The 11,988-nt window shown below is 52.7% G+C and overlaps 1 protein-coding gene across 1 annotated transcript; it reads left to right on the top strand.

Moving 5' to 3' along the window:
* The first annotated feature begins 2,857 nt into the window (after positions 1 to 2,857).
* OTOP3 (otopetrin 3) lies at positions 2,858 to 11,673 on the top strand. Its single transcript, XM_055329995.1, is given in 7 exon segments — positions 2,858 to 3,595; positions 3,598 to 4,017; positions 4,107 to 4,243; positions 4,855 to 4,913; positions 5,190 to 5,308; positions 8,592 to 9,406; positions 11,119 to 11,673. Coding segments are annotated over 7 exon segments (1,827 nt in total). The 5' UTR covers positions 2,858 to 3,489; the 3' UTR covers positions 11,290 to 11,673.
* The last annotated feature ends 315 nt before the right edge of the window (positions 11,674 to 11,988 follow it).

An 11,988-nucleotide genomic window follows, 5' to 3' on the forward strand; every position in this document is an offset into this window, starting at 1 on the left:
TGAGGCACAGAGAGTCTAAGTAGATTATCCAAGATCACAGATGTATTAAGTGCCAGAATCTGGGCTCTTTTCATTTTAAGATTTTTTATTTATTTATTTGAGAGAAAGCAGAAAGAGAACACATGAGTGGCGGGAGTGGGAGAGCAGAGAGAGAGGGAGAACCAGGAAGCCCCACACGGGACTCTCTTGATCCCAGGACCCTGGGATCATGACCTGAGCCAGAGGGAGATGCTTAACTGACTGAGCCACCCAGGGTGCCCCTGAATCTGAGCTCTTTAGGCTCTACTGCCCTGGGAGGACCAGCGAGATTCTGGGGAAGACTGAAAAGGAGCAGTCAGGGTTGGGAGAAAAGGAGCAGGGGGGTGTCCCTATGAGCCTTATGCTTGCTCAATTTGGGCAAGGGAACCTGGGAGGACGATAAAGATCATCTCTAAAGTCTCCTGGGCTGGGCCAGGATGGAAAGCACTTAATGGGAAGGGTCTCTGTCCATGGCTTTGGTGCTGAAATTTCCCCCCAGAAAATGGCAGAGTCCGTCAGCAAAAGCATCTTGCCTATGCAAGCTTTGGAGGGTCCCAGTTAAGCAGGACCTGGTCTCTGCCCTAGAGGAGGAGTTCCTGGTCTTGAGGGGAGCCAGCCATGCCCAATGTACCTCACCAGGCAGGACACACCTGCTCTCAATAGATACTTGGGCAGGGAGAGAACAGGCAAGGCAGAGGGACAGCAGGCTCCAGGAGTGAAGGGTGGAGACGGGAAGCCACACACATGAAATGTGGAGCCCTGGACTCTCTGGCTGGGCCTGGATCAACACGGGGGCAGGTGCCCGAGTGTGAGAAGGGAGCTGGACAGAGAGGGGGCAAAGCTAGAACAAAGATGGCAGAGATTACTGGGAAAGGGGGACAAAATCATTTGTAGAATCTTTAAGAGAGGACTGAGTTTTATGATTCTATTTACTATAAGAGAACCACAGAAGGTATAAATATTGAGCAAGTTCACATGGGAGTGTGGGGGCTGGAGAGGCTGTATTTTAAAGCCAGATGTGGTGAGGGTCTTTTGGTGGTTACAGAGAGAAAAAGGCTGAAGCTCCTGAAGCTCAGAGTCCAGAGACAGAGACAGAGCAAAGCACAGTGAGTTAAAATGGAGCAAGCATGATAGGTGATGTTCCAGCAACAAGCACAGGGTGCAGTGGGGGTACCTAGTGCAGCCTTGGCATGGGGCTCAGGGAAGGCCTCTTAGAGAGTGGGGTTCTGCTCTAAGCTGCACTCAGCTGAAGGGCAGGGGCAAATGGTTGGGTGTGGGTAGACAGGGAGGTGAGCAAATGCTGGCACATTCTGGAAGCTGCATCAGGAGGACACATCCCACAGCAGGGAATGGGGTCTGAGGACAGTGCTAGAGAGGTAAGTCAAGGCCAGACCAAGAAGCAAAGGAAGCTAGCCTCCAAACCCGTACTAAACATGCACTGCTCGGTTTTGTTTTGAAAGTCTGTACAGGCCATGCGAGGTAGTTTGGACTTTATACTGAGGGCAAATGTTTGCTTTTTTAATTTATTTTTTAATCCAGGTATAATTAACATATAATGTTATATAGTTTCAGATGCACAATATAGTTCTATACATTTGCCAGTGCTCCTCAAGTGTACTCATAATCCCCATCACCTACTTCACCACCCCCCACCCACCTCCCTTCTGTAACCACCAGTTTGTTTTCTACCTTGAAGAGTCTGATGTTTCATGTCTCCTTTTTTCTTGTTTGTTCATTTTTTTTTTCTTAAACTCCACATATGAGTGAAATCTTGTGGTATTTGTCTTTCTCTGAGTGACTTATTTCACCTCAGCAATTTTGTTGCCTTTGTTGGACTCGCAGTAGGGGAGAGGCACGGTGGGTAGGGAGACCGGTTCAGGAGAGAGAGGAAGGGGCCCTGGACTAAGGTAGAGGTTGTGGTCCAGAAAAATCTAAGGGAGACTTATGGGCTAGACTGGACAGGCTTGGACCTGAGATGTTAAGGGGTGAAGGGGAGAGACAAGGAGGGTACCTGGCTACCTCCTGGAAGAGGTAGGGATGAAGACACCACTCACTGATAGTACAGGCCTCCTGCAGCCTGGAGGATGAGGACGGATTGCATTTGGAACCCTGGGCCCAGAGCACCAAGGATGTGAGGGCACTGGCAGCACCAAGGGAGAGCACCAGAGGTGGCAGTGATGGTGAGGGAGCCTCCCGGGTCAACTGAGAAGCCTCCCACAAGGACAGTGCCCTGAAGCACCAGGACATCCCCACTCTCTAGTTAGATTCAGCCCCATAAAGAATGGACACCCAAAGGGCCCACAGAGAGCATGCAGAACTCCATGGTGGGGCCCTGAGCTACAGGTATGGGGTGACTCAATATCTTGGTCCCAGAGAAGGGTGACAGAGAGGCAGCCTGAGTGAAAGCTTGAGGAAGGTGAGAAAGTAGCAGGAGACATCCAGAGAAAGAGAAGTCAAGGATGGTATTCCCCATATTGTGCTGGGCATTCATAGGTCATCCAGGCCGGGGGTGGGGGGGATGGTGCACATGGAAGTCATTTCTGTCCAAGTCTGGGCCATAGCATGCATGCTGATCCCAACCTGTCCCATGGTCACGGCAGACGTTGCAAATCAATCACAGAACTTTTCCCCCTACACCTTAACACACTTTAAAATCAATTTTAATCACACAAGTGATGTGCTTTTAGAAACTAGACCATTGGGGTGCCTGGGTGGCTCAGTGGTTGAGCCTTCAACTCAGGTCATGACCCTGGGATCCTGGGATCCTGGGATCAAGTTCCACATCAGGCTCCCCACAGGGAACCTGCTTCTCCCTCTGCCTGTGTCTCTGCCTCTCTCTGTGTCTCTCATGAATAAATGAAATCTTTAAAAAAGCAAAACTGGAGCATTAAACCATTCTCAATCCTAGTGCCCTCCTTCCTTCCCCAGAAGAAACTCCTATTCTGAATCTGGTGGGTGTCTCCTAGACCTTTAAAAAGGAGTAGTTTTATATGTACCCATAATAGAGTATTATTTTAAATCACAGAGCATTCTTTCCCACCAAGCCCACACTCAGCCTCAGGATCCTTCTCAACAGAGCATGCTAGGCAACCATCACCCAACTAACTAGAGTCAGAACAAGAGAGGACACCTACTTGCTCTCCCTGCCTTCAGGAATGAAATTCCTCCTTCAAGTCCGCAGAACACAAGCTGCCTTCTAATGGTGAAAAGTCACAGCCCTGGAAATTGTCCAGGGGCCAGACATGCTGCAAATGCCCCTGGCTCCCTTGACAGGCGTTATTTTCCATCTTGGGATCAGGCACGGGGGCAAAAAGTGGGAGATAGCCCTCCTAGGGGTTGGGAGAGGTATTCCTCAAGCCAATCAAAATAATCCCTATGGTTTTTTGGAGCACGAAGAATTTCCATAACCCCTGGTCTGAATGAACCTCCTCAGGTCCTGTAAAGTAGATAGGGCAGCTGCTGTTAATTCCAATGTCCGACCAGGGAGGTTGCAAAGCTTGCCCTAGGTTAGGAGCAGTTAGGAGCAGGGGTGGAATTGATGCCAAGACAGCCTGGCAGCCCACCAGGACCCTTTCTCCCCAGCCCCTTCTCAGGCTCCATCCACAGCCTCCCCAGAAGCACAGGAGACTGGAGCAGCCCCGGCCGGGGAGAACCAAGTGGATGTGGGGGCCGAGAAAACTGGAGCTCCTGCCTCGCCCCACCAGAAGTCCTGGCTGGTGCGGCATTTCTCACTGCTGCTGCGGAGGGACAGGCAGGCCCAGAAGGCAGGGCAGCTCTTCTCAGGGCTCCTGGCCCTCAATGTGGTGTTCCTGGGTGGAGCCTTCATCTGCAGCATGATCTTCAACAACGTGGCCATCACCCTGGGCGATGTGTGGATCCTGCTGGCTGCACTCAAGGTCCTGTCCCTCCTCTGGCTCCTCTACTATGCCGCCTGCACCACCCGCCACCCACATGCTGTGCTCTACCATGACCCTCATGCGGGACCCATTTGGGTGCGGGGTGAGTGTTGGGGCTCTGGTTGGATGGAGAGGGGTGGGGAGGGAGAGCCAGGTCCAGGGGAGGTGCCAACAGCCACCTGGCCCGGCCAGGCTCCCTGGTGCTCTTCGGCAGCTGCACCATCTGCCTCAATATCTTCCGAGTGGGCTATGACGTGAGCCACATCCATTGCAAGTCGCAGCTGGAACTCATCTTCCCTGTCATCGAGATGATCTTCATCGGTGTCCAGGTGACAGACCACTCCCATCCCCATGGCAAGGGCACACACACCCTACCTATGCCGAGAAACAGCCACACAGGCAACTACATACGGGGCCCAGGGTACGTACACACATATCACAGCCCCCCACCACCACCACTAATGCCTGCTTCCATGTACCCATATCTACACACACCTACATGTACTTGCATCAGCACACCTGACATGTCATGAAATGCAGACACCTATAAATACATCTGCCCGGGCATACGTGCCTCTAACTAAATCTGCACCACCCACCTCCTGCCCCACGTATACAGAGCTACTCTTAGTAATGATCATCCCTCACACTGGAGTCCCTGTCCCATGCTGGGCATTGTGCTAGGCATCATCCTTTCTAATAAATAAGTAGGCATTTCCCAAGAGGTAAGCATTTTAGCCTCATTTTAGAGCCGATGAGACTGAGGCACTGAAATATTTTGCCACTGGCCCAAGATGATGCAGCAAGGAAACTGCAGAGCCAGGATTCCAATCCAGACTTCCTCACTGTCACTGTAAATACACAAACAATAAGGGCACACACCCCGTGGTCCCACCACCACTACCCCCAGCCCCTGGCCTCAAGGCCCCATCTCTTTCAGACCTGGGTGCTCTGGAAACATTGTAAGGACTGTGTTCAGGTCCAGACCAATTTCACTAGGTAAGATGGGGCACCTTTTCTCCCTCTGATGCCTGGGGGTCCCTGTCCCCTGCTGGTGGCCATTCCCATAGCTTCCTTTGATAGAGTGTCCCTGGGGCTGTGGGTTAATCTGGGAAGGGGTCCCAGGTGGCTCCTAGGGCTGCCTCCCCTGAAGTCCTCATACCAGATGGGATCTGGCTTTGGGAAAGAATGGTCACCCCAAAGGCAGTGATGATGAGGGTGGGGCACCTGGGGAGCCAGCCAGGCTGTGTGGGCAAAGTATGGCACCTCCTCTAGGTGTGGCCTAATGCTGACCCTGGCCACAGACCTGCTGCTGTGGGTTCTGGATGTCACCAACGACTCCATGCACCACAAGATCAAGGCTGAGCTCAACGCCCTCATGGAAAACTTCTCAGGTACAAGGAGACATGATCCCCCAGCCCCAAAATTATATACACACACACACACACACACACACACATGCACACTATACTCCCTCCCAGAGTAGGAGCAAACTCTGGAGGCCAGATCATGACTAAACAATGGTACACATCCTGCCCTCATTCTCTGCCTGCCCCATCCGGTGTTAGCACCCTACAGCCCTGCTCCAGGCACCTGCCTCACTGTCAGCAAGGTAGCCACTAATCCTGGCTCGGCTATCCACTGATAAGTCCAGGTATGCACCGCACCCCTAGTATTTGCATTTTTACTTGCAAGAATCTAAAAAGGCTTCAGGACTGAAAGGAGTGTCTTCCTAACACAATTGCAGGTACCTGGACATAGCAGGAGGGATAGAAGATGTCTGGGCATAAAGAACTCCTCAGATAGTTCCAAGTGCCCAATCCCCTACCTGCACAGTCTGCCCTTAGAGGCTATATCCCACAACCCTACATGAGGGACTCAGCCACACCTGTATGTATAAAGCACCCCCCGCAGGTGGCATCACCATCCTGACCTGTGTGCAACCACACCTTCCCAGCACATTCACGCATTCACACACCCACCGCAAAAGTCACAACCCGCCTGTGTACTGTGGACATTCTTTACACTCATACGTTTTTCAGAAGAGCTGTGCGAAGAGAATTTTTGGCAAATGACATCACAGATTTTTTATTATTAAAAAAATTCGAACATACAGATGAGTGAAAGAACGGCATATACTCATCACCTAGATATAATGATTATTAACATTTCGCAGTATTTATTTCCATTTTTTTGCTGAGTTATATTATGGAGATCATAGCATTTCATCTCAAAACATTTTAGCGTGCATCTCTTTATTTTTTTTGAAAAAGATTAATTAATTTATTTGAGAGAGGGGCACCTGGGTGGCTCAGTGGATGAGCGTCTGCCTTCAGCTCAGGTTGTGATCCCAGGGTCCTGGGATCGAGTCCCGCATCAGGCTCCCCACAGGGAGCCTGCTTCTCCCTCTGCCTATGTCTCTGCTTCTCTCTGTGTCTCTCATGAATAAATAAATAAAATCGTTTTTAAAAATTTATTTGAGGGCAGCCCGGGGTGGCTTAGCGGTTTAGCGCTCCCTTCAGCCCAGGGCCTGATGCTGGAGACCTGGAATTGAGTCCCACGTCAGGCTTCCTGTGTGGAGCCTGCTTCTCCCTCTGCCTGTGTCTCTGCTCTCTCTCTCTCTCTCTCTCTCTCTGTGTGTGTGTGTGTGTGTGTCTCATGAATAAAGAGATAAAATCTTTTAAAAAATAAAAATAAAAATTTATTTGAGAGAGAGAGAAAGCAGAGGGGGAGGGACAGAAGGAGAGGAAAGAGAGTCCCAAGCAGACTCCATGTTAAGTGCAGAGCCCAATGGGGAGCTCGAGCCCTTGACTGTGAGATCATGACCAGAGCCAAAACCGAGAGTTGGATGCTTAAACCAATTGAGCCACCCAGGCACCCCATGCATCCCTTTATTTTGTTTTTCTCTAAGATTTTATTTATTTATTCATGAGAGACACAGAGAGAGGCAGAGACATAAGCAGAGGGAGACACAGGCTCTCCACGGGGAGCCTGATGCGGGACTCGATTCCAGGACCCTGAGATCATGACCTGAGTCAAAGGCAGACACTCCGCCACTGAGCCACCCAGGCATCCCTCCCATGCATCCTTTTATTTTTTAATTTAGATTTATTTATTTATTCATGAGAGACACAGAGAGAGAGAGAGTTAGAGACATAGGCATAGGGAAAAGCAGGCTCCATGCAGGGAGCCTGATGTGGGACTCGATCCCGGGACCCCAAGATCACACCCTGGGCCAAAGGCAGGCACTAAACTGCTGAGCCACCCAGGGATCCCCCATGCATCCCTTTAAAACAAGTCTATTTCCCTACACTACCTCAATGCTGTTATAATTTCTAACAGAATTCCTCAATATCATCTCTATCCTCTATCTTCATCCATCTGTATTCGACTATAGATATATGATCTAGATTCAATTTTCTCCAACCAGCCCAGGAAATGTCCTCTACAATAGTGTGTTCAAACACACAATGCATTTGTTTGTTTCATCTCTTAAGTCTCTGTTTTCCTAATGGCATTGAGGTTTGTCAGGCTGCTTCCTAGTGGTGGCATTTGACTTGTTCTCCTCTTTCCTGCTTCACCTGCAAACTGGAAGTACGAACCAGTCTTGATTCGATTTGGGTTAAACACTCCGGGCACCAGTGTTTCACAGGGGGTGCTGTGTGCTTTGCAGGGCACCTCATGGCAAGGCAAGATGTCTGATTTCCCCAGAGTGAGTGCTGGGCAGCATTCAGGTACAGCAGCCAGATCATCCTGTTATAAAGTTGTAGATTTCCCCTTGTGCCCAACCAGTAATCCGTAGAGTGACATATGGCCCCAAAGACACCATGTGCTGAATGCTTTAAGAAAGCTTGGCATTGGGGCGCCTGGGTGGCTCAGTGGTTGAGCATCTGCCTTCAGCTCAAGGCGTGATCCCTGGGTTCAGGGATGGAGTCCCTCGTCAGGAGGGAGGGAACCTGTTTCTCCCTCTCCCTGTGTCTCTGTCCCTCACTCTGTGTCTCTCATGAATAAATAAATAAAATCTTTTTAAAAAGCAAGCAAGCAAGGTTGGCACTGGGGCATCTGGGTCAGTTAAGTTAAGCATCAATCAGTTAAGCATCTTCCTTAAACTTGGGTCTTGGTCCTGGGGTCCTGGGATCAAGCCCCAAGTGGGGCTCTCTCCTTGGCAGCGGACCTGCTTCTCTCTCTCCCTCTGCCTGCCACTCTGCCTATTTGTGCTCTCTCTCTCTGTCAACTAAATAAATAAAATCTTATTAAAAAGAAAGAAAGAAGGGCACCTGAGTGCCTTAGTGGTTGAGCATCTGCCTTCGGCTCAGGTCATGATCCTGGGGTCCTGGGATCGAGTCCCACATCAGGCTCCCTCGCAGGTAGCCCGCTTCTCCCTCTGTCTGTGTCTCTGCCTCTCACTCTGTGTCTCTCATGAATAAATAAATGAAATCTTTAAGAGAGAAAGAAAGAAAAGAAAGCTTGGCAGCTGAATCTGGAATCCCTTTGTGAATAAATGACCATCCTATGATTTCTGATTTCTACCTCTGGGCCTCAGTTTCCATGTCTGTAAAATGGGTGGCTGGGTTCCTTCCACCTCTGGCAGACTCCAGGGGTATGGAATTGATTTGTGCAGCTGGTCTACTCCAGGCAAGGCCCCCCTGTGCAACTGTCTCTCCCCCTGCCCCCCAGGCAATGACACCAACACCTGCCTGTGTCTCAATGCCACGGTGTGCGAGGTCTTCCAGAAGGGCTACCTGATGCTCTACCCCTTCAGCACCGAGTACTACCTCATCTGCTGTGCTGTGCTCTTTGTCATGTGGAAGAACGTGGGCCGCCGCCTGGCACCCCACCCAGGTGCCCACCGCGGCACCCCTCCCTTCCACCTGCACGGGGTCATCTTTGGGCCACTGCTGGGCCTGATGGCACTGGTGGCAGGCGTATGCGTCTTCGTGCTCTTCCAGATCCAAGCAAGTGGCCCTGCCATTGCGCGCCAGTACTTCATCCTCTACTATGCCTTCTACATAGCTGTGCTGCCCACCATGAGCCTGGCATGCCTGGCAGGCACGGTCATCCACGGGCTGGAGGAGCGAGAGCTGGACACGCTCAAGAACCCCACCCGCAGCCTGGACGTGGTGCTGCTCATGGGCGCAGCGCTGGGCCAGATGGGCATCGCCTACTTCTCCATCGTGGCCATCGTGGCCACCCATGCCCATGAGCTGCTAAACCGCCTCATCCTGGCCTACTCGCTGCTGCTTATCCTGCAGCACATCGTCCAGAACCTCTTCATCATCGAGGGCCTGCACCGGCGCCCGCTCTGGGAGTCGGCTCCCGAGGCCCTGGCCGAGAAGCGGGAGGCTGAGCCACCCCGCCGGGACTCCCTGCTGGAGCTGGGCCAGGACCTGCGCCGGGCCTCGCTGGCCTACATCCACTCCTACAGCCACCTCAACTGGAAGCGGCGGGCACTCAAGGAGATCTCGCTCTTCCTCATCCTCTGCAACATCACAGTGAGTGGACAGCCCGGGAGCGTGGGGGGCGGAACTGGCCAGGTGCATTCACTGAGCACTGACTATCCCAAGGGCGGTGGGCCTGTCCCTTTTATTGTCAAGGACACATGCCTCCTGCCAACTAGCTCCATGCTGCTTGTCGGCAGTGCCCCAGCACCCTGCAAGGTGCCTGGCATGAGTGAATGTGCCAGCCATGTAGCTAAGTGCTCTTCACAAACATGTGAGATGTTCACCGTCAGGAAGTTCACTCTCTAGTTAGAGAGATGCCAGGGAACCAGTTAGGGAATTACCAAATTTTTTTAAATTTTTTTTATTTATTTATGATAGTCACAGAGAGAGAGAGAGAGAGAGAAAGAAAGAGAGAGAGAGAGGCAGAGACACAGGCAGAGGGAGAAGCAGGCTCCATGCACTGGGAGCCTGATGTGGGATTCGATCCCGGGTCTCCAGGATCGCGCCCTGGGCCAAAGGCAGGCGCCAAACCGCTGCGCCACCCAGGGATCCCGGAATTACCATTTTTTTTAAAGATTTTATTTATTTACTCATGAGAGAGAGAAAGAGAGAGAGGGAGAGAGAGAGAGAGAGAGAGAGAGAAGTAGGCTCCATGCAGGGAGCCTGACATGGGACTCAATTCTGGGTCTCCAGGATCACGCCCTAGGCCGAAGGTGGCGTTAAACCGCTGAGCCACCTGGGATGCCCTATTTTTTTTTTAAGATTTTATTTATTCATGAGGGATACACAGAGAGAGAGAGGGGCAGAGACACAGGCAGAGGGAGAAGCAGGCTCCATGCAGGGAGCCCGACGTGGGACTCGATCCCGGGTCTCCAGGATCACTCCCTGGGCGGAAGGCAAGGCTAAACTGCTGAGCCACTGGGGCTGCCCCAGAATTACCAAATTGTTGATCATCCACTGTATTTGGCCAAAGGAAGAGATCACAAAGTGTCTGGTTTTCTAAAAACTCTATAGAGTGGAAGCAGTTAACATGTCTGGCAGCTCAAGTCCCACGTCTGCCTGTCGGTGCTGTGGCTCTGCATCTCGCTGAATCAGCACGCTAACCCCGTGCAGCAGGCGCCATCAGGCACCATCATTGCCCCTATGTGACAGATGGGGAAACTGAGGCTCAGGGCGGCAGTGGCAGGGCCGGGACAACCAGGGTGATTCGAGGGCATATTGAACACCGTGTTCCAGGTGTTCTGCACTCGAAACACCTCAGACAGGCTGACCACACGTTGTCACCCGGCCTGAAAGGACCGTAGGAGCTCAGAGAAGGAAGTGTGGGCCGGAGGGGCTAAGGAAGGCTCAGGAAAGTTTAATCTGGGCCTGGAGAAAGGGGCAGAATTTGGATAAAAGACAGGGCCCAGTGGAGGGAGCAGAGAGAGTCAAGACTGGCAGAAGAATAGAGCCAGAGGGGAAGAAGGTGGCTGAGGTCAGGGCACAGGGAGCCCAGTTTGACGGAGCAGGTCGGGGCATGGCTGGTGGCTGCGTGGCCTCGTGATCCACCGGGACTTCAGGCTGGCAAGCCCGGAAGGTGGTTGTGGTATGGGTTGGGGCGCGTAAGGGAGCATCGGCTGGCTTTGAAAGCCCAGGGCGGACGGGATGTTAGGGTGCGGGGTGTGCTTTGGGCCCTGCCCCCCCCCCAGCAGAGTGCCCTGGGGCAGGGAGAGCCCCCCCACTCAACCCCCTCCTCTCCACCTTCCACCCCCCTCCCCTGCCAGCTGTGGATGATGCCTGCATTTGGCATACACCCGGAGTTTGAGAACGGGCTGGAAAAGGACTTCTATGGCTACCGGACGTGGTTCACCATTGTCAACTTTGGCCTGCCTCTGGGGGTCTTCTACCGCATGCATTCCGTGGGGGGGCTGGTGGAGCTCTATTTGGAGGCCTGAGGCTGCCCATGGACCAAGCCCCAGAAGAACTTCAAAGGGCCACGGCTGGGGTGAAGGTAGTCCAGAGCCTCTGAGCAGGGGGGCCTAGACTGGACTGGGTTCTGCACAGCCTCCCCCTCCCCAGATCCTTATGCCCCCACGTTGGGGGCAAGGTCTGCAGCCCAAGACGGAGGGCTGGGCCTGGACACTGAGCTTCTGAACCCCATGCCCGAGATGGGCACATGCCTGCCCCTGCTCACCATCACAATCAGGACACCCCAGGGTACACCCCAGGAAGCCTGAGTCGAGGAGGGGTGCCTCAGGGGTCTGCCTCCATCTGTGGGAAGGAAACTTGGTCTGAGCTCAGGCCAGGACATCCCAGAAGCTTCCAGCCTGGAAGGCAGCCCTGGCCCTCCCTCTCCCCATGTCCCCTGTCTCCTAATGAGCTCATTAATTAGCTACCAGGCAGGGTTCAACAGCTCTCTCCTGCTGCCATAAACCCTGTTTGTTTGATCGATTACATTCAGGCTTCGTGACATTTGTTCTCGGGGACAGAGCTGCCACTCCACGTATGGTGGGAAAGGACCATTCTCCCGCTTGGGGCTGGGACAGTCTGTTTCTGAGCCAGGAGGGATCTAATCTCTTGTCTGATTCATGGGAGGAGGTGAGGAGGGGGCTGCGGCTCTCACATGCCCCTGCCCCTCGCTAGCAGGCTTCTCT

Source organism: Nyctereutes procyonoides, unplaced genomic scaffold, assembly GCF_905146905.1.
Source record: "Nyctereutes procyonoides isolate TBG_1078 unplaced genomic scaffold, NYPRO_anot_genome, whole genome shotgun sequence".
In the NCBI taxonomy this organism is placed as follows: Eukaryota; Metazoa; Chordata; class Mammalia; order Carnivora; family Canidae; genus Nyctereutes; species Nyctereutes procyonoides.